This window comes from Schistocerca cancellata, chromosome 7, assembly GCF_023864275.1.
Source record: "Schistocerca cancellata isolate TAMUIC-IGC-003103 chromosome 7, iqSchCanc2.1, whole genome shotgun sequence".
NCBI classification, from domain to species: domain Eukaryota; kingdom Metazoa; phylum Arthropoda; class Insecta; order Orthoptera; family Acrididae; genus Schistocerca; species Schistocerca cancellata.
The window spans coordinates 433693940-433716012 of NC_064632.1; the positions used below are offsets into that span (position 1 = coordinate 433693940).

Genomic DNA, 22073 nt, shown 5'->3' on the forward strand with positions numbered 1-22073 from the left:
TAGTCCAGATTTAGCACTGTCTGACTTCCATCTGTTCCCGACAATGAAAGACGATCTGCGGCGACTTCATTATGCTTCTGATGAAGATGTTGAGAGAATTGTGAGACTGTGGTTGTGGAAACAGTGTGTCGACTTCTTTCGTGGCAGCTTCAGAAAACTTGTTCATCGTTGGCTGGTGATTATGTGGAAACGTGAATATTGGTAATTAAAGATCACATTCTAAGGATTATTTCTGCGTTTTATTTATTAAAATATCCCCATCCAAACCCAGTTAACGAAGGTGGAGGCATTACTTTTCATTCAACTCCCGTATTACTTCTTTCGTGCTAGCGATCTCTAAGACCGCACCTGGGACTTTGCGTTATGGATTCAGTCGCCAGGTGTTCGTCTACTATTTTTGTTACAGACCCTGTCTTCGACGGTACTGTTTTAAATTGGTTTGAGGACAGTTTAGGAAGTTACGTTGGATCAGATAGTGACAACGAAACTGAATGTGAACATGATTCAGAATTGGAACAGTGTGAAAGCGAAGACGAATTTGTTTTCCCACCTGCGAATTCTTTGAATGAAACAAGTGATCTAAGTGATGAGGACAGAAGTGTAGAGAATGAATTTTTAGCTAAACATTCTGCTGGAAATATATTTGGTCGAAACAAATATTGCTGGTCGTCAAAGATTCTCCTCATGCGATCTGGTCTTCAGCAGCACATCGTTTGCCGGCCCTGCGACCATCTGCCCAAGTAGGTAGTTGGAATTTGCTTATGACTGGCGATATTATGAATATCATATTGAAATGGACAATTTTTTTGGTCATCAGTCTACTGACTGGTTTGATGCGGCCCGCCACGAATTCCTTTCCTGTGCTAACCTCTTCATCTCAGAGTAGCACTTGCAACCTAAGTCCTCAATTATTTGCTTGACGTATTCCAATCTCTGCCTTCCTCTACAGTTTTTGCCCTCTACAGCTCCCTCTAGTACCATGGAAGTCATTCCCTCATATCTTAGCAAATGTCCTATCATCCTGTCGCTTCTCCTTATCAGTGTATTCCACATATTCCTTTCCTCTCCGATTCTGCGTAGAACCTCCTCATTCCTTACCTTATCAGTCCACGTAATTTTCAACATTCGTCTATAGCACCACATCTCAAATGCTTCGATTCTCTTCTGTTCCGGTTTTCCCACAGTCCATGTTTCACTACCATACAATGCTGTACTCCAGACGTACATCCTCAGAAATTTCTTCCTCAAATTAAGGCCGGTAGTTGATATTAGTAGACTTCTCTTGGCCAGAAATGCCTTTTTTGCCATAGCGAGTCTGCTTTTGATGTCCTCTTTGCTCCGTCCGTCATTGGTTATTTTACTGCCTAGGTAGAAGAATTCCTTAACTTCATTGACTTCGTGACCATCAATCCTGATGTTAAGTTTCTCGCTGTTCTCATTTCTACTACTTCTCATTATCTTCGTCTTTCTCCTATTTACTCTCAAACCATACTGTGTACTCATTAGACTGTTCATTCCGTTCAGCAGATCATTTAATTCTTCTTCTTCTCTTTCACTCAGGATAGCAATGTCATCAGCGAATCGTATCATTGATATCCTTTCACCTTGTATTTTAATTCCACTCCTGAACCTTTCTTTTATTTCCATCATTGCTTGAAGGAGTAGGGGCGAAAGGCTACAGCCTTGTCTTACACCCTTCTTAATACGAGCACTTCGTTCTTGATCGTCCACTCTTATTATTCCCTCTTGGTTGTTGTACATATTGTATATGACCCGTCTCTCCCTATAGCTTACCCCTGCTTTTTTCAGAATCTCGAACAGGACTAATGGACTAATGTAAAAATAAACAAAGAAAATGATCCAAATATTTGGTATGAAGCTGATTTATGTGAACTAAAACGTTTTTCGGTTTACCATTTGCAAATCCAGGAGAGAAGATTACATATCATTTTATACCACAGACGGTACTGGACGTGATATATTTAGATCCGTTATATCCAAAAACAGGATTGGTGTACTCATAGCATGCTTGAGATTCGATGGTCCTGCAACCCGTTTTGAACGCAAGCAAAACGATCCTTTGGCTCCTGTGTCAAAAATTTTTACAAAATTTATTGACGACTGTCAAATGCTGTACAATAGTGGAGAATGCTCTTGTTTCGCGATGAAATGCTGGTATCATTTCGTAGCAAACGCAGATTCAGAATGTACATTACGAACAAACCATGCAAGTATGGCTTGAAAGTCATGTGCCTTACCGACGTTCGCACTGGTTGTCTGTTTACTGCATACAATACACAGGAAGAGATTCAAATGGACAAAATATAAGCTCAATAGAAAAACAGTTCCCTAAATCCCTCATGTTAAGATTAGACTAGCTAAACCAATTGAACAGACTAACCGCAATATTACTGGAGACAATTGCTTTAGCTCAGTCGAGTTAGCAATATGTCTCAAATCAAGAGGACTAACATACGTGGGTACAATGAAGATGAAGAAGAAGAAGAAGAAATGAGAAATACCAGAAGAATCCTTACCTGTGAGAAGTAAGGAAGTCAGTACTGCAATGTATGCATTCACGCGCTATCTAACACTAGTTTCATTTGTGCCGAAAATGGGTAGGGTAGTGATTCTAATATTGTCTAAACACCATGATGAATGTAAAGTTGATGATACAGTTAAACCAGAAATAATTTCATACTCTAATTAAACTGAAGGTGGTGTTGATGCCCTAGATGAAAAGTGTGCGAAGTATTTAACTGCACGACGTACCAAACAACGGCCAATGGCATTGTTTTTCCGGACGTAAGTGGGTGAATTCCACTGTCCTTCACACCTCCTACAGACGCTACTCAAATCAGCCGCTTTAATTTTTTGAAGAAGCTTGCATACACGTGGCACCACAAATGGAAAAGCGAGTCAACAACTCTCACATACCTCGTGAACTTCGTGCATCCATTCGCCGTATTTTGGATGTAACAGAGCCAAGAGAAGTCGTTGTAGAACGACTGGAAAAACGCAAAGAGTGCTCCACCTGTGACCCAAAAGAGAAGAGAAAGAGTTCTTATGTTTGCCATTGTTGCAAGAAGCCAATCTTTCTTGAGTGCTCTACAAAAATTTGCAGAGCGTACAAAGAAAACTTCTGAGAATGAAACTAAAAAAGAAAAAAGTGCTAGTGTAATTTTTATTTTTTTAAATGTTGTGTGGGAGTTTCTTATGTTTTTATTATTACATGTATAATAAACAATAAAAATATAGTAAAAAGTAAAATCTGGAGTGCAGGACATTTGGGGTTTTGTAGCCTTAACATTATCATCTGATGTTACGTTCGTTTTGTACAGTTTTCTACTTAATGCATTTTTTTCGTAAAAATATACTTTGAAATTATTTGAATTTATTTCTTGTGTGTTAATAATATAACGTTTCACATAAAAAGCCGAATTGCCTCAGTGACATTGCTGAATGCAATTTTTATGGCGATTAAAACGTAGCGGTCTGCCAGACCGCGCCTGGAATACTGTGACATGGGAAGCTAAGGGTTAAGCACCACATTTCAAAAGCTTCTACTCCTTTCCTGTTGGAACTGCTTATTGTCTATGTTTCACTTTACGTACAAGGCTACACTCCAGACAAATGCCTTCATAAAGACTTCGTAACACTTAAATTTCTATACGATGTTAATAAATTTCCCTTCTTCAGAAACGCTTTCATTTCCATTGTCAGTATACATTTTATATCCTCTCTACTTGGACCTCCACCAGTTATGTTACTGCCCAAATATTGCATCGTCCTACACAAGTCCTCATTTAAATTCTACTCCATTTTATTTTGCTTTTGCTGATTTTCGTCTTGTGTCCTCCTTTCAAGACGCTGCCCATTCCGTTCAACTGCTTTTCTTCCAAGTCCTTTGCTGCCCGTGACAGAATTACACGGTCACTGGCAAACCGCAAAAATAGTTCAAATGGCTCTGAACACTATGGGACTTAACATCTGATGCCATCAGTCCCCTAGGACTTAGAACTACTTAAACCTAAGTAACCTAAGGAAATCACACACATCCATGGCAAACCTCAGAGTTTGTATTTCTTCTCCCTGAACTTAAGTTCCTACTTTAAATTTGTCTTTGGTATCCGTTGCTGCTTGATCAACGTACAAACTGAATAATTTCAGGACTAGGCTACAACCCTGTCTCACTCTGTCCTCAACTACTGCTTCCCTTTCACGCCCCTTGACTCTTATAACTGTCGTTTGGTTTCAGTACAAGTTTTAAACAGCCTATCGGTCCCTGTATTTTACCCCTGCTACCTTCACAGTTTCAAAGAGTGCATTCCAGTCAACCTAGTCAAAAACGTTTCTCCAAATCTACAAATGCTATAAGCGCAGGTTTGCCCTTTCCTTAATCTATCTTCTAAGATACGTCTTAAGAGTCGGTATTCCTTCACGTGTTGCAGCTTATCTCCGGAACCCAAATCGATCTTCTCTGATGCCGGTAGTATTTTGCAACCATGACTTACTACGCTGGTAGTTTAGTGTGCTTAGTACAACAGCAAGTGATTTGTTACCATAGTGTAAAAAAGGCTGAATTTATTTTAGTTTTGTGTATCGTTTAGCTTCTTCACATTGCTTATCGTGTTTGATAGACTAATTAAAAAAAACCTGCAAATGATTACTGGCAACCAAAGTAATTTCAGCGTGAACACTGATCCACGCTACGCGCAACTATACAGCATTTGCAACTAGCGAACTTAACAATCGCGCTGCAACGGAAATCAACAATGAAACAAATGTTGCGCGAGAGTGCGTCGGCATGCCTTGGAAGTTTTCTAAATTGCATACAATATTCTCGTGCCCAGTCAACGAGAAATTAAAGCGCCGATGAAGATCTCTTGGCCTACGGTCTCATCTCCGCGTGTTACACCCGCTCATGCATAGCATCTTGTCCATGCATAGCGTAAATCCGACCACGATAAAGAGTTAAAATGATCTTGCGTACTTCCAATCACTGAAGACAGTGATTTTGGGGGTAATTCCACACACAGTCCCAAAGTGTAAATTGTCTGGAATCATGTAGGAAGGATAAGACTGTATCCATCTTCGAGCAACAAGCAGTCAAGGGAAACTCCCCATTTCACCCCCTGCAGATTTAGGTTTAGGATGACCCAGTGGATAGCCCGTTAAAAACTGAACACCGACCAAGTATTAAAATAGGACGTTGGTGTACTGAATTGTGAAAAAAGAAGCAAAATAGAAACAGTGAGCGGTCCAAGTTCGAGCACACTTACGCAACAATGGCGTCGTGGGTTATGTGGTTACGATGTTGGATTGCGAAGAGGATCAGTGTTTAAATCTCGCTCATGCTCAAATTATCTTTTTTTTTTTCACCAAATTACGAGCTGTCCGTCGGGCTATTGACGTACCTGCTCGCTATAATCAGATTTGTGTCTGTATCGTGGTGTAACGTCCGTTGGAAGAAAGGGACCTCCAGACGTAAGTACATCCTATTAGTTCTACGCAACACCTGCTCTCACTGTTCATCACATTTACTTCCGACTGTAATACATGATGTATCAAAAAGAATCATCTGATTTTAAAAAAATCATAACTATTTCGATATTTGAGCTATGTGCGTGAACGAAGTACTGTTGGAAAGAGCAAACTCTCGAGCTTGTTCCCGCTAGATCGCAGCAGTGTGTGCCTACTTCAGTTCTAATAAAAATAATGCAGGAACAACAGAAAGCGTTTTGCGCAGTACGGGTCAGTAATACCTATTCAGCGTGACTTTCGTACTATAGGTATGGTGTGGATCCTCCTACAGCACAGAGCGTTAGACGATGGCATGAACAATTCCGAGAAACAGTTTGTTTGTAAGGGCAAATCGCTGGGCCGTTCCCGAGTGTCTGACATAGACATGGAACGCATCCGCTATAATTTCACAAGGAGTCCGCAGAAATCCGTTCGCTGTGCAGCTCAACATGCCCCCGGTGTCAGTATGGCTTGTGTTGCGTCGACGTTTACACATGAAATCTTACAAAATTCAGCTACTCCAAGCTCTTCGTGAAGGTGACAAACAACAACGTGTGTAGGAGTTCTGTAATTTCGTCCTTGGCAAGATGGAGGATGACAGTTTTCTTCCATATTTAGTCTTTAGTGACGAGTCCGTCATTATGTGAGAATACGGGGTACGGAACAACCACATAAAGTTGCACAATATGACAGGGAATCTCCAAAATTTAATGTGTTTTGTGCAGTTTCATGGGAAAAGGCGTGTGGTCCATTCTTCTTTGTCGAGAACACTGTTACAGGAAGCACACATCTCGATATGCTTGAGAACTTTCTTTTCCCACTAATTCGAATGACTCCGTTTACCAACGGGATGGGGCACCGCCATACTGGCATCTGGAAGTGCGGGGTTTTTTTAAAAGAAAGGATTAATGAACGATGAATCGGTCACACTGCACCAAATGATTCAGCTTTACATTACTGGTCTCCAAGGCCATCGTACCCGACTCTGTGTGATTATTTCTTGTGGTGTTTTATAAAAGACTCTGTTTATGTGCCTCCGTTTTTATATTCTTACCATATGACATATTCTATAACGAATGTGTGGTGTGACAGTTGCCAAGACTACAGAAGGAGAAAAGATCCGTCGACGATCGGACGGAAAGTTCATAATTTTGTGAAAAAATTAGGAGTATGAGCGAGATTTGAACACCGATCTTCCCTTCACAGTGCAACACTGCAACCACATAACGAGGACGACGCAGCTGCACAGTGGTACTTAATGTTGCACATCTTGAGCTGGAACCGTTCACTATTTCTGTTTTGCTTCTTTCACAGTTCGGTACACCTTCTTCCTGTTTTCATGATTGATTTGTGTCCAGTTTTTGATGGCCTATCCAGTGTGCCGTTTTCTACTAAAAGCGAGGCGGGTGCGATGGGGAGTTTCCCTTGTTAGAACGCATTGTGTGTCTGCAGGCAGATATTGTTCATACGTTTCTTTCGCTAGAGGTGCTGAAAATCGCCTTCAGTTCTAGCCGACTACAGAAGTGTCATTTGGTATTTATCCGTAGTGCAGCGAAAGTCACGTGCCGATGCCGCCAACAAAAAGCTGCATCCATTCAACACCCACGCTGCCTCACAGGAAGATACCCTAGACAGACAATCAAACATATGATTTAAGTTCTTTTACATGACTATTTAGTTACCTGATTACAGCTTAATTTATGTTTTAGTGAGTTTGCTTATAGGAATTTGGAGTAAATAACTTTGTTCATAAAATCACAACTCCCAAATTATTTAAGTTCGGGTTCAGTTCGTTTCGGTGTGATTCTCTCCTTGTAAACTAGAATTTTAGTTCTTCGAAATATTTTCTGTGGTTGTTTGCCACTCGGTGACGGTAGGTAGCCACTAATAATAAAATATGCCGGCCGCGGTGGTCTCGCGGTTCTAGGCGCTCAGTCCGGAACCGCGCGACTGCTACGGTCGCAGGTTCGAATCCTGCCTCGGGCATGGATGTGTGTGATGTCCTTAGGTTAGTTAGGTTTAAGTAGTTCTAAGTTCTAGGGGACTGATTACCTAAGATGTTAAGTCCCATAGTGCTCAGAGCCATTTGAACCATTTTTGAATAATAAAATATTATTCTTGGTCGTATAGGCAGCTCCTCATTTTACAGTTCTTTTCAATATTTCGACTAGGAAGTCCTAACATATATTGCCTCGTAACTCTGGCTGTTTTTTACAGGGCAGTGTCTGGAAAAAATCTGCAAATGTGTTAAACAGAAGCAGACGAATTATGCAGATAACGAAGGAGATGTTTCCTGAAGATTCTGACTTTCAACTTGTCTCCGGTGATTCATATGTTCCTGACGAATCGATCTGTTAACTGTAGAACAAGACACATGGTCAGAAATATCCGGAAACGAACTGGATCAGAATATCTTGTATGAAGAAAATTAAGCTATTACTACTAAAGTCGATCGGCACCTCCCAGCTGCAAAAGAGGGCAATTTTAATTCGGATGGAACGTGACCCTCCAGATTCACCACCTGTTGCAAATTCCTCTGTTAGTTTATCTCAGGACTATTAAAGTGACTTCATTCATTATTTTTGTATAGCTAAAATATAGTGCAAGACCAGGCCCCCACAACCGCACGAGTGGTCGACTGTGAAGAGCGGACAAATTGAATAGCTGGCCGGCGGCCATTAGAGTGGTAAATTAACGCGCGGATTTCGAATGTTTATACATCGCTTTTGGTTATAAAGTGCCTTCCCTAGAGTTAGGTCACAAACATAATGCCTCATTTAAATACGTTATTACAATATAGTTTTTAATTTATGAACAAACAGCAACTAGTCACTGTTTATGAATTTATGTTACGTAGTACATGGAATCTGCCGTAGCTAAAAGTTATGCACTGGACCCCTAGCATTTTTCGTAGTTCATTTACGATAGATGCACGCAAAATGCATCAAAATACTCGAAGATTTGCCCACTATGTTAATAGATATTTTCTGACTCGACCTTGCTTTAGCTTTTATGACGAAAAGTGTTATATATATGGCGTAGTGCTTTGGCAACTCACGACCAAATTATCAAGTTTCAACCTAACCTGGACCATAAAAACTACCGATCAGCCAGCTACAACACAACAAACAAGACTTCAGGCAGGCATCCAGTATCGCATTAGTCACAATATTTACTTTCGAAGATGTACACTTCAGTTTATATGTGTGGTTTTTTCATATAATAAATAAAACTCAACAACTGTTCCATCGAAAGAAGTTGTGAAATCAGATTACAATTACACACATTCAGTCGCATTTTACAACGATAAAAAGCCTGCTAACTCAAATTTCGTGTTGCTTGCAACTCAACTTTTATAGTTAAAATAAAATGTGGTTCACAAAGAAAAATTTATCTTCTGCTGTATATGGTCTGGAAAACGAAAATGGATGGAACAGCATCATCTTTCAGCTTTCTGCGATTTACGTAATTTTCAAGGAAACAACTTTCTTCAAAATGATCGGAACATATAAAATAGTATTCTGTCGGTCGGAAATCTTGCCTCCTGACAGCGTGTAACCATTTTTGTAACAGCTGTGGTTTTGAGAAAGGAAACCTGCAGATATATGCACAGACATTATGCTAATACCGTGTTACAAAAACATTTACTAAGCAAGTGCACTGACATACAAAACAAAATATCCACATACCTGTGAAATGTAATATTCGTTCCTTTCTCGAATTTATTTGTACAATTAATCGCTGCACAACTCTTCACCATTGTACTTCTTTTGATTGGAACGTACAGACAGTAGAATTACGAGTAACAAATACTGTATGTACGCCCCAACAAATATACAACGTTGAATCAGGGTCTTCATAAACAACAATACTACACAACACATCAGACTACAACCACTATAATGGCGTCCAGCCGAAGGTTCAAATTATCCCGCGACTGCAACGCCATCAGTGAGTCTAGTTATTTTTTACAAGGTCTTTGTGCAAGACTGATAAATATTTTGTTTGAGACTCATGGATTTTCTTTCTGAAACTGAATAAGAAATTAAATTCTTTGAATTTAACACTTCATTCGTTTTAAAATCGCCCCACAGGTGGATGTTCCAACTTCCTATCCGCCTCCGAGGCGGCTGTTTCCCAGAACGCACGGCAAAACAATGTTTTTATCTAAGTGTAAAAAAAGGGCACATTGACAACAGTCTCATAATACATTTGCTTTCGTACGATGTAAATTAAGGGCATAAACTGAAATTAATAATTTTGTATACCATCCAAAAAAAAATAACACTACGAAAAAAACAGCCTCCACTATCCAAAACCTAACCTTACTACTTCTAAAAAAGGAACAAGGTATGGAGCCATAAAAAATATTGAATTTTAACCACCTCTATTGTGAATGAAAAGTACTGACAGATAATGAAAGTTCTGAAAACAAAACAAAATCATTTCTGTTTGATAACTTCTTTCATTACTTAGATCAGTTTTTGAAGAAACAGTGTCTTTCAAAGTTTTTCATGAAGCGTCTAAGTTTAATGGATCACGACAGGAGGAACAACGTATCTTAGAGACAGAATATTTGCTGACATTCCCAAGCGGCGCTAGATGTCCTTTCTAATATGTTATGCCCTTGAGAGGCGGCAGCGCTGCAGGGTTTGTATGCTCTGTGTGTTGCCTATAACACAGTCATCTGCTACGCAAGAAAGGGGGCACGTCGAACTTCTAATATATCTGTCTTCGCTTAGTGACACTAATCTTTAGGTTTTCTGGTTGAAATATCACTCTATCAATTTATTAGTATGCAGATGCAGCATACCTGGTTGTTAGACCCTTTTAATTCAGTGAAATCTTACGGTCTCATAGCCGGCGAATTCAACAAAAAGACGCGTAGTGCCAGTGAAAATTTTGTCTCTAACAGAAATTGTTCCTCATTATGTGATCTACCACTCCTAGATGTTTGCTGCAACGACTTTGAAACACCCTGTATAGTATCTGCAAGGGACGGTGGGTATTTATAAAATTTTGTTGCCAGTGGCCGCCAGTTATTATGTGCCACAGCACATGTAAATATCGCACTATAATTATGCCCATTTCTCGTAGAATGCAAGCCAGTAATCGCACTAACATATTTGCCCATGCGGTAACCGTGCTACTACGCAACTGCTCGAACACCAACGTTCAGCATCAGAATGTGAAGGAGCTGTCTACGATGCCCTATTTAAAACCGGCACTCAGCTCTGTTAGATAGTCCTGGGAAGTACTGTACGCCTTCTCAGCTCAAGTAGCAACATAGGCTGATGTTCGGCACTCACATCTAATCTGATTCAGTCCACACTTCCGCTTGCTACAGGAGTAAACCCATTCTTGCTATCACCCACAGACCATTGGTGCCTTTTATGACGAGATTGACGATCTTACTTTCGGACCAGATAAACATCCAGTGGTCAGGAGAGGTGGAAGTTTTCCCCTCCGGTGCCAATAAAATGGAGAGGGGAAGTTTTCAGAATTAATCTTTCAGTCTATAGCGTAGTTTCCACAGTTTTGAAGCTTCGTGGCAGATTAAAACTGAGTAGTGTTGGTCCGAAAACCTCGGCTTTCACAGCCAATTCCGGCAGTCATTTTTTATCTGACAGGAAGGTTCGAAAGGAAAGTTGTTTACACGTCTCGCTACAAGAAACCAGTATTTATTCAATACAATAAGAAAAAAACAGCTTCATGAAGTTGTTATGAAGCGCGCACAAGCCTGGGGGCAAGGGGGCGCCGCCCCCTCCTCATCCCAGCTCTCAGAAAAAGGAAAAAAAAGTAATGCAGCCCGGTGTTTGTCGTTCAACAAAATGATTTAAAAGTTAGCATATGTAGGTTTTTAATAGGGTCGGAAATAGATCTTTTTTTCGGCCGTTTACAGGTCGTCATTCTTCGTCCAATATATTAAAAATACTCCATGTCTGTATTAAAAATACAGGTCTATGCCCCCTCCAACAAATCATCGTATGGGCGCCCTTGATGGCTACAATCCCGCTTTTGTGCGCTTCATACTGCATAAAAATCAAAGCCAGGTCTCCGCTCTTCTTAACCACATGCTTGAGTCATCACCTCAAACTCTCAGTAAATAGGGCACAGTTCCGTAGCCTATTCAGGAAACATTTATGATAATCTGACCGGAAGGCTTAAATTACGGGACCTTAAAATATTATTTCATGGGCGCAGTACCATTGGGCAGGTCTGGAAAATAATGAAATATACAAAATAACTTGTAATGGTGGCAAATTCTATACAGGCCAGTCTGGCAGGAAATTGTCCATTCGAGTGAACAGTTCTTGTGGTTTCACTTTTATAACCAGAGCTCAGTGTCAGCTGGAACTCGCCGGATCGGCGTTCTGGCACTTCCTAGGGTTTTTTTTTTTCACTACAATAAGACGGCAGCGGAGATTTAAAATGGCCCGTGCGTATTAAATCGCAACGTAATTATAATAGCCGCTGCGCCGGCACCTGTGAATGTGACAATGGGTGACCAACGGGATGCGAGGGCAGGGGCGTGGGGCGAGATGCTGTGAAACTAGATCAACATGTTAGGTAATGAAACATTTGAGTAAGAAAATACAAGTTTCCAGAAAATTGATGGTGAAACCTAGGGATACAAGTGTACACCCAAAACGTCCGCTTCACGTAGCAGCTACTGTGCAGCCGTTTGAATGCTGCGACTGGCAGCAGTTGTAAACACGTCGTAGTCACGAAGAACACCGCCTTGTGCCTGCGTGCATCTAACAGAACTAGGAAGTAGAGTGACACTGCTGCGAGAACAGACAGTAGAACATGCTGTTTATATTAAATCTTGTGGTTTTATTGTTTTGGTTATAAGATATTATGTTTTAAAATCTTGAATTTCACGATAGTATTTTGCAAAATAAATAAATAAATGAAAATAAAAAAGATCCCTCACTGTAAGTTTTAGCACAAGTTCTCAAAAATCAAAACTTTTGCAATTTTTATGGTTGACTGGGAAGGGGAAGGGGGGGGGGCGGAAGAAGGGGCAGGTGTTTTGTTGTGTGGTTGAGGAGGTGCCTTACAGCACATAATATTTTAGAAATGAAGCACTGCCTACAATTTTACTTTGTACACTGGCAGTTGTTTCACTTACCCATGTAGTCTTATCGTATCTCTAACTTCTAATATTATAGTTGTTTAAGACAATATTAACTTGTTCAGTTGCGTCCTTGAAATGTGCCACAAAAGGTTACTATATTTTGCTAAAGTTATTTGTCTTCCACCATTCCAGTGTGGATTTAAATCAACCCCTCGGGAACACTACTTGGGTAGCAGATTAACAGGTTCCAGTAAAATTTTATCAGCCATTGATTTAACCAGATGTGTTGTTATGGGTCAGCAGCACCTTCTGTTATAAACCTATTAGACCTTGTGCACCACAGTTTTCAAAAGAAGAAGGGGCAGTTGTTTTTCTGTATTGTTGAAGAAGTGCCTTACAGCATGCAATATTTTAGAAATGAAACACTGCCTTACAACTGAAGCTTTCTGCAGAAGTCCTCATTTCACTGTTCAGAACACAAACAGGACAATGCTTTACAGATTTAGGTGTGGCAGATGCTTTCATTTAGAAACAAGACTGTAGAAGATTACTGTGAGTACTTAGAGGGCAAAAATTGAAACCACAAAACACAACAAATGGTGATGCCCATTAATGTTCTTAACTGTATTTTAAGTGACCATGATTTATTATTTTCACTGATGAGTTCAAGTCATATAGTACGCTTCAAACTTTCATGGCTGATTAAAACTGTCTGCTGGACTGGGACTCAAACCAGGACAAGCATTTAACCAACTTCAGTACCCATCCTTCACCTGCAAACTGCCCAAAAAGCTGTACTTGGTGCTAATATCTCTCTCCTACCTTCCAAACTTGACAACAATTCTCCTACATACCTTACAGGACGAGCACTCCTGGGTGAAAAGATATTTTGGAGACAAAGCTGAGCCACACTATAGGGGTCTGTTTCCAGAATGAAATCAGTGCACTCTCCTCTGCAGAGTGAAAATTCATCATTGTTTGAGAGATGTTTTTAAGTTCTACATTGTGATGACTCTAAGAGTACAGAAGACACTGAAGTTTTAAATCAGTGTTTTCATTGCAAGTTCGTGTATGTCTTTTGTATACTATTAGAAGTTTGCAGTAGTGATATAGACTCCTCATTTGTGTGCTTCCTCTGCAGTATTTTCAGAATACCAATAAAAGTTTAATTGTTCTTCAAACAAGATACAATGATGGAAACTTAGATTTGCCAAAAACAGTCATCAAAAATAAAATTATAATTAGCAATCTTGCCTGCTGAACCTTTTACTTCTATATTTCACAGTACTCTAGATTGTTCACACACTTGAACAGTGTCAAGCACATATAGGGCTATGATTTTGTGGCTGCAGCAACTACATATGCCCACACAGACAGCAGGAGGGATGATCTCGTTTCATTGACAAGACAGACTTAGTGGGAAGGGCAGTAGTTGCAACAAGGAGACAAGCTGTGATCAGTACAATCAACTATTTCACCAGGGTGCATGTCCTTTCAAATAAAATGATGGAAGGAATTGGCCTTCATTCATAACAGGTTATTGCATTATGACCCATCACTGTCTTCGTAATTTTCTGAAAAAAAAAAAAAAAAAAAAAAAAGAAAAAAAAAAAGGAAAGTCGACAGGTATAAATATGAAGACAGTTCACTGACACATTAAATAAGAAACAGGATGAATTGTTGTTTTAATAGCACCACAACAGCTCTGAAAAACTGGGTTAACATAAAAAACCTCTCTCTCTCCCTCCCTCCCCCCTCCCTGACACACACACACACACACACACACACACACACACACACACACACACACACACACAGTAGCAGCTGCAGCTTTCCATATATGCTGTTATGTGTAGGTGGATGGGTTACATAAGCAGACAAACTGGTCCAGGTATGACTCAGGGCACAGACCAGTCTTTTTCCAGCAGACATGACGTGCATGAGTTTGTGTTATGTTTACAGGCCAAATGCTGGTCAACTGGTTCATCTCAGCATTTCCAGAGGACCACTACCTGAAGCTGTATCTGACAAATCAAGACTTAAGAATTCTTGCAGTGCAGTTCTGTACTCACCTTCTGGCAGCTGGTGTAATTCGTCAAATACCTGATAAAGATGCTGCCTTGGACACACTCTTCAGGGTGAGGCTATGAAATGATATTTATAAGTCAGATTGCATAACTTGTTAATATACTTCGAAATGAACATTTTTTGTTGTGTGAAGCTTATTCACTATTTCAGTAAATTCTTTAATTTCCTTACATGCCTTACTGTTTTGAAAATGCTCATGGTATAGGGTATTGTTTTTTTCCATAAGCTTTATATGACACTGAAGTTTTAAATAGTTTCTTGATTGCAAGTTTCATTGGTCTTTAAACAAGAATTAAAAAATTTGTTATCTTGTTTTTACAGTATTGTATGTTGGCTGGAATTGATAATTTGATATCTGGCATGATTCAGTGTTGTTTATTATTAACCCAGCCTAATTCTTATTTCTATTTACAATTTGTGTGTGTGTGTGTGTGTGTGTGTGTGTGTGTGTGTGTGTGTAAGAGAGAGAGAGAGAGAATTTTTAACATGTTCTCTGATGGAAAGCAGATGCGCTCTACTTTAAGCTTAGGGGGATATCAAAGCTGCAGTAGAAGGTCTATAATTTTATAAATGCTGCACAACATACATTGTGAAAAGCTGAAATTGAAAACAATGTGTGTCAAGGCAGCAGACTCAAGTAGTAGTTTGAGGTAGCACACAGTGTGAGAAAAATTGGGCAAAACTGATTATGTCTACAGCTGTGCAAAACAATTTTTTCTCTCTTATTATTATTTGTTATTTGGGTGCCAGAGTTTAGAATCTTTAAGATTTTCTCTGAAAGTCCACATCTCTTGCAGACTGAGACTTTGGCCCATAATTTAATGTGACCATCCCCTGTTTCATTATTATTATTATTATTATTATTATTATTTTGACATATCTACAGACTTGAGCCATTCATTTGCACCTGTTTGTTTGTATTCTGTTCTATACTGTCAGGGAAAACATTCTCTACTGAATGCACACTTCAGAATGATCTGTGTGACAATGACCCAATTCTGGATATCTGTGTTTTGAAGTACACCTAAATCAAAATGCAGTATGTGTAAGCATTGGAGAACTTGGTGGACCTATCATATTAGAGAGAGTAACAGAGGGCATAGTTACAGTTGCATGTGGATCATATACATTCATTCTGTCATTATCTCATTCACACATCATTTTCCTTAAATCTGATAATAATCCTGAAGAAGCTTCTGGAAGATGTTCTGTTGTCAAATTAACATAACATGGTATTGAGGGAAGCTTACAAAGTATGGCAGAAAGATCTCTCTCTCTCTCTCTCTCTCTCTCTCTCTCTCTCTCTCTCTCTCTCCATCTCTGTATCTGTCCATGTTGATATGAGGCTGGGATTCCTAAGTGCAAACTTGGCAGAACACAGCTTTTTGGTTAACTTATCCATGTACTGATGACATCTCTGTTTAATATCCATTTCAATATCTAGAAATTTTATAGAAGAAGTGTTGTGTAGTGAATGTGTACTGATTTCTCACTTCTGGTATCTGTAAGTTATTTCTATTAATTTACAAATGTATAATATCAGCTTTTGTAAGATAAAAATTAAGCTGTTTACTGTGATCCAGATGTATGCCTGTTAAAGTATTTGTTTGCCTATATCTGGTATGAATGTGTTTGGGAGATTTATTATATTTGTACCACCCGCAAACATAATCATGTCTGAAAAGTCCATGGTAAGTTAGAATGTAGGTCAAGAACAGGAGAGGGCCAAGTACTGAACATTTTGGAACTCTATATTTGTTTTCCACACACCAAATCCAGTTTTATTACTGTGGTATCATTTTTTAGTACTCTCTTGATGAGACGTGATGCTACTTATGTAAGGCCAAGTCTTTAAGATCATAAAGCATTTGACATTACTTCTTAACATACACTTTCTTTACTGTATTGCTTATATTAAGTACCTTTACCTGACGATGTGTGTAAGGCTTCACGAGGATATTTCCTAAATACCAGACAATCACATGTGAAACACAGTTCTTCTTTTTATTACAAAAGTTTATTTGCCTAGACAGCCCAAAAATACACAATGATTACTAGTTTCAGTGAAATTAAATCACCATTTCAGATCATTTGCATAGAAAAAATGATATGAAGATTTGGATTTAATTTCAGTGAAATTGGTAATCACAGTGTATTTGTATGCAATCTGGGTGAATAAACTTCTGAAATAAGAACAACAATCATGTTTAGATTTTGAGATTGCCTCCAATACAGCTGGCAGTGTCAGGTAATCATCATTATCCCACATAAAATCTCACACTATCTTAGCACCTCATGTCCAGATCAGTCCTCATGTAGAGAATCTTTAGATGAGATTTACTTTCATTGCAATAGATCCATAATGAGAGGTCCTCTAGGATGTAGAACATCTCAGAAAAACAATAATACACGACAAATATTTACAACTAAAACAAATAAGCTAATGTACCTTCCACAGGTGCCAAGCGGAATGATCACCTTTTTTTTTTAATGAACACTGTATGAAAGGATCATTTTACAAAATTCATTTACTAAGATCGCATTAATGCACTGAATTTAAAATTAAAAAAAAGTTTTTTTATTTATACAGTAATAAACATATAATAGAACTACTACAATACTTATTTACAATGAACACATTATTGCACTGAAATGGTGAAGAAGTTAGATTGTACCTTATATATAAACACACAAAAATCTGTTGTTCTACTGAGAAATTCATCACTGGAGTAGAAGTAGTTTGCTTTTTATGGCTGCTGCTGGCAAGTTATTGAAAATGTGTGTTCCTGAATAATGCACACCTTTTTGTATAAGAGTAGGTGACTTTAAATCCTTGTGAAGACTATTCTTATTTCTAGTATTGATTCCATGAATTAAGCTGTTGGTTTGAAAAAGTGATATATTTTTAATTACAAATTTCATTAAGGAATAAATATATTGGGAAGCAGTAGTTAGTAACCCTAGTTCCCTAAATGGGCCTCTGCAGGATGTTCTTGAGTTCACACTACATATAACTCTTATTCCAACTTTTTGTGCCTGTAAAACTTTATCTTGGCTTGATGAATTACCCCAAAAAATAATCCCATATGACATTATGGAGTGAAAGCAAGCATAGTACACCAGCTTTTTCATTTTTATATCCCTTATGTCTGACAGAATTTGCATTGCAAATAGAGATTTGTTTAGATGCCTCAGCAGTTCTGTGGTGTACTCCTCCCAGTTGAATTTATTATCAAACTGTAATCCCAAGAATTTAACGTTGTCCACTTCTTCTATCTGCTTGTCATCATATGTTAGGCATATACTCGTGGGACACCGCTTACAAGTTCTGAACTGCATGTAGTGTGTTTTTTCAAAGTTTAGTAACAGAGAATTGGCTAGGAACCAGTGACTAATGTCCACAAATATTTTATTAGCTGATCTTTCCAAGACGATACTTGATTTGCTGTTTACTGCGATGTTTGTATCATCAGCAAACTAAACAAAATTGGCATCTGGTAATGTTACTGATGAAAGGTCATTTATATACACAAGAAAAAGTAAGGGCCCTAAGATGAAACCTTTTTGGGCCCTACATGTAATTAGTTCCCAATTGGATGATGCCTGATAGCTTAATATATGTCTCTTTCCTAATAACACCCTTTGTTTCCTGCAGAGATATAAGATTTGAACAATTTTGTAGCATTTCCTGTTACACCATAATATTCTAATTTTCTTGAAAGGATATTGTGATTTACACAGTCAAATGCCTTTGACAGATCACAGAATATACCAATTGCCTGCAATTTTTTGTCTAATGAATTAAGTAAATTTTCACTGCAAGTGTAGAGAGCCTTCTCAATATCAGAACACTTTAGAAATCCAAACTGCGACTTTGACAGTATGTTATTTGTGATAAAATGGCTATAAAGCCAATTGTATATTACCTTTTCAGAATTTTTTGAGAATGCTGGCAAAAGTGAAATTGGATGGAAATTTGATGCTATTTCTTTATCCCACTTCTTAAACAGTAGTTTAACTTCAGCATATTTCAACCATTCAGGAAATATTCCACTGATAAGCGATTTGTTACATGGATAGCTTAATATTTTATTTAACTCAGAATCACAGTCTTTAATTAACTTTGTTGATATTTCATCATACCCACTAGATGTTTTTGATTTTCAAGATTTTATGATGGATATTACTTCTGCTGGGGTAGAGAGGGGCAAATTTATATTATGGACTTTACTTGAAATGTCTGGTCTGAGGTATCTCTTGGCAGCATCTACAGAACCTGACAACCCCATCTTTTCAGTAACAGTTATAAAAAATTTGTTGAAAATTTCTGCAACACTATACACATCTATCACCAATGTATCATTTACTCTTAATGCTATTTTCCCCTCTTCATGTCTGGTTTTACCGGTCTCCTCCTTCACTATATGCCATATCTGTCATTTGTAAGTTGTCAAATGACTTTGCGCCAAACAAATAGATGTTTTGGTAAGTCCACTAGTACCATTACTTCCTAATAGATAACATTAATAATGGTTTCTAATGACAAATTTCAAATATATTTTTATGTGTAGTAGTTCATTTGGGGATTCTGGTAATACAATTTTTGAAGACGACATATTGCACCAAGACAGAATGTTAAATGTTAACTTCAGTACTTATTAGCACACATATTTATTTTCCTCTTAGTCACATTTGATTGATCAGCATTTGCAGTCTTTCACTGTATGAAGAGCAACAATTCAAGGGTGAAAAATAGCAACTACTTTGACCATTACTTCTTTTTGAAATGTCACATGTTGCTGCACAAGTACCTGAAAACTGAAATCCAAGTAGTGACAATGCGTTTCATCGGAATGCTAAAGAGTTTTTTTCTGTTACATCCTCATTACCTGGAACATAATGTAGGGTCAGCCATATTCACAAAATAAAAGAAAGTGTACATATAACTGTACATTATTTAGAAAATTAAAATTGTAATTTACATATGTTTACACAGTTTATGATTTATAAAATATCAGGGAAACTTGTAAATATATTTCATGAATGCAAAATAAAATGCAACAATCGTAGTTACACTCTTATACATGAATTGTGTATTACTAATAAAAGAAGATAAATGTGAATTGAAAGAGACAGTGGAAGTGGGCACACGCCATCATCACAGCATTGTGTAAATGGGAATAATGTTTGAGAAAGGCAGTTACATAGATAACGTTAGCAGTTGAAATTTTAGATGTACTGTGGAAAATCCGGGATGAAATAATAACAATATTACGAAAAGGGTATTTGCTACTCACCATACAGCGGACATGCTGAGTTGCAGATAGGCACAACAACAAGACTGTCATTCAGAGCTTTCAGCCAAACAGGACTTCATCAGAATAGGTGGGCCTCTGCAGCGAGAGTCTGTGGTTTTTTTTGTGTGTGTGTGTGTGTGTGTGTGTGTGTGTGTGTGTGTGTGTGTGTGTGTGTGTGTGTGTGTGTGTGTGTGTTTAAAACCTTTGTTTGACAGTCTTGCTGTTGTGACTATCTGTGACTCAACGTCTCTGCTATATGGTGAGTAGCAACAATCCTTTTCATAGCACAGATATACTGTGAAATAAATCAGTATGAAATATCTCTTCTATGTTGTCAGCACTAACCATTAGTGCAAACTGATAGGATGGGCAAACTGTTTCACACAATAAAAAATTTTGACACCAGAACATACAGTAAAATGATACCAACCGGAAGATAATCATTAAGTACATCTTTCACACACTCATTTGCTGAGTAAATCATGCTACAATTAATAGATAATACTAGATATATTGATATACAATGATGAAGATGAAAAAACCAGTACTGTAACAACTATAATGATATTGTAATATTAAGTCCATGGACCTATGTGCAATTTCCAAGCTTTGTGAAAAATTAGGTACACTTGCAATTACATTGTGATCCCAACATAACCAGATGACGTGTTTGGCTTCACGCCATAATTACAAATGTGACATGCAGCACACAATAACAAAACCACTAACCTGTCACAAATTATGTTATCTGACATGATACCCACAAGATCATATGTGTGGAGGGTATTGACATGTAGGTATGTGTAGGTATGTCTACAGTGAGAAGCAGAGATCTTGCTGTTAACTGAACAGGAACTGCTGACATATGGTTGATAAGGTGGATGATAGTTTAGTATGTAGTTTTAAAAATTTATACAGACAATAATCATGCAAAAATCTGACAAGAAAGAAATGTGCCTCAAGAGAGCATCTGCTCTATTTTCCTTTTGTGTGCATATGACACATTTCACTTCTGCCTCTTACCTACACTACTATCATGTTAATGTCACACAGTTCTCATGCAACTATGTTATAATAAAAACATGTATTGTATTTAAAATTTCTATGAGGAAGATGCCTTTGAATTGTCTGTGCAGCCGGACCTGATGTATTACTGGGCACATACAGAGGCACCTGCAGCGGCACCCCCAACCCCAGGGAAACTGACAAGTTTAGCCTGGCCTCCTCCCAGCCCTATAGGAATCCCACAGGAACCTGTCAGTTCTGTCACAAATCGACCAGGAGCACGCTACACAGAAGCTGGTATGTTCACCAATACACTTATTGTATGGAATAACTGTCACTTCTTATTCGGTACTGAATAAAATCTAGTTTTAGTCTAAAAATGTTTATTAATGCACAATGCATTCCAAACCCTGTGGGTTCATCTTCTACTGCTGCCTATGAAAATAACATTCTCCTACATTGGAATTTGATCTTTATGTGCCACTTACAAAACTATTTATAAATTACATTTATCCAAGTCAATTTTAAATTTATTTCACAGATATTTGAATACAAAGGTGGAAGCACATTGGTTGCAAATATTTACAGCTACTTTTCTGTGCAATCTAATTCATTCAACATTACACTTCCTCCCTCACACTTGCATATTTTTGTATTATTTTCTGTATCTTCCTGTGCTGCACTTCCTCCATCACTCTCATGCATTTTAGTGTGTTATTTTCTCTACCTTCATGTGGCACATTTCATCCCTCAGGCTCACGTACTTTCACACATTATTTTCTATACCTTCCTATGCCACACAATGCATATCTTCAAAATTTTAATTTACGCATGTATATATTATCTTTCCATTAACAAGTGACACTCAAAGATATGTTCCAATATACTACATGCTGTTGCAGTCATTTTTCCTGCTTGCCTCTCCCCCAATTGACTCCCCCCCTCTAATCATACCTCACCCCTTCTCTCATGCACAATTACTACTCCTTTCACTCCACTCTGTGCTCTTCTTTTACTGCCCCACTTTTGCACTCTTCTGCCACAGTGATGCACCTTTCTGCCTCATCCTTAACACCATC

At 38.3% G+C, this 22073-nt stretch overlaps 1 protein-coding gene across 1 annotated transcript in view; it reads left to right on the top strand.

Annotated features, from left to right (window-relative positions):
• LOC126092811 (formin-2-like) overlaps positions 1-22073 on the top strand; it is a 389713-nt gene that overhangs the window by 303292 nt on the left and 64348 nt on the right. The window contains exons 5-6 of the mRNA XM_049908540.1: positions 14567-14742; positions 21126-21291. Coding sequence (XP_049764497.1) covers positions 14567-14742; positions 21126-21291 — 342 coding nt within the window. The remainder of the gene's footprint in view (positions 1-14566; positions 14743-21125; positions 21292-22073) is intronic.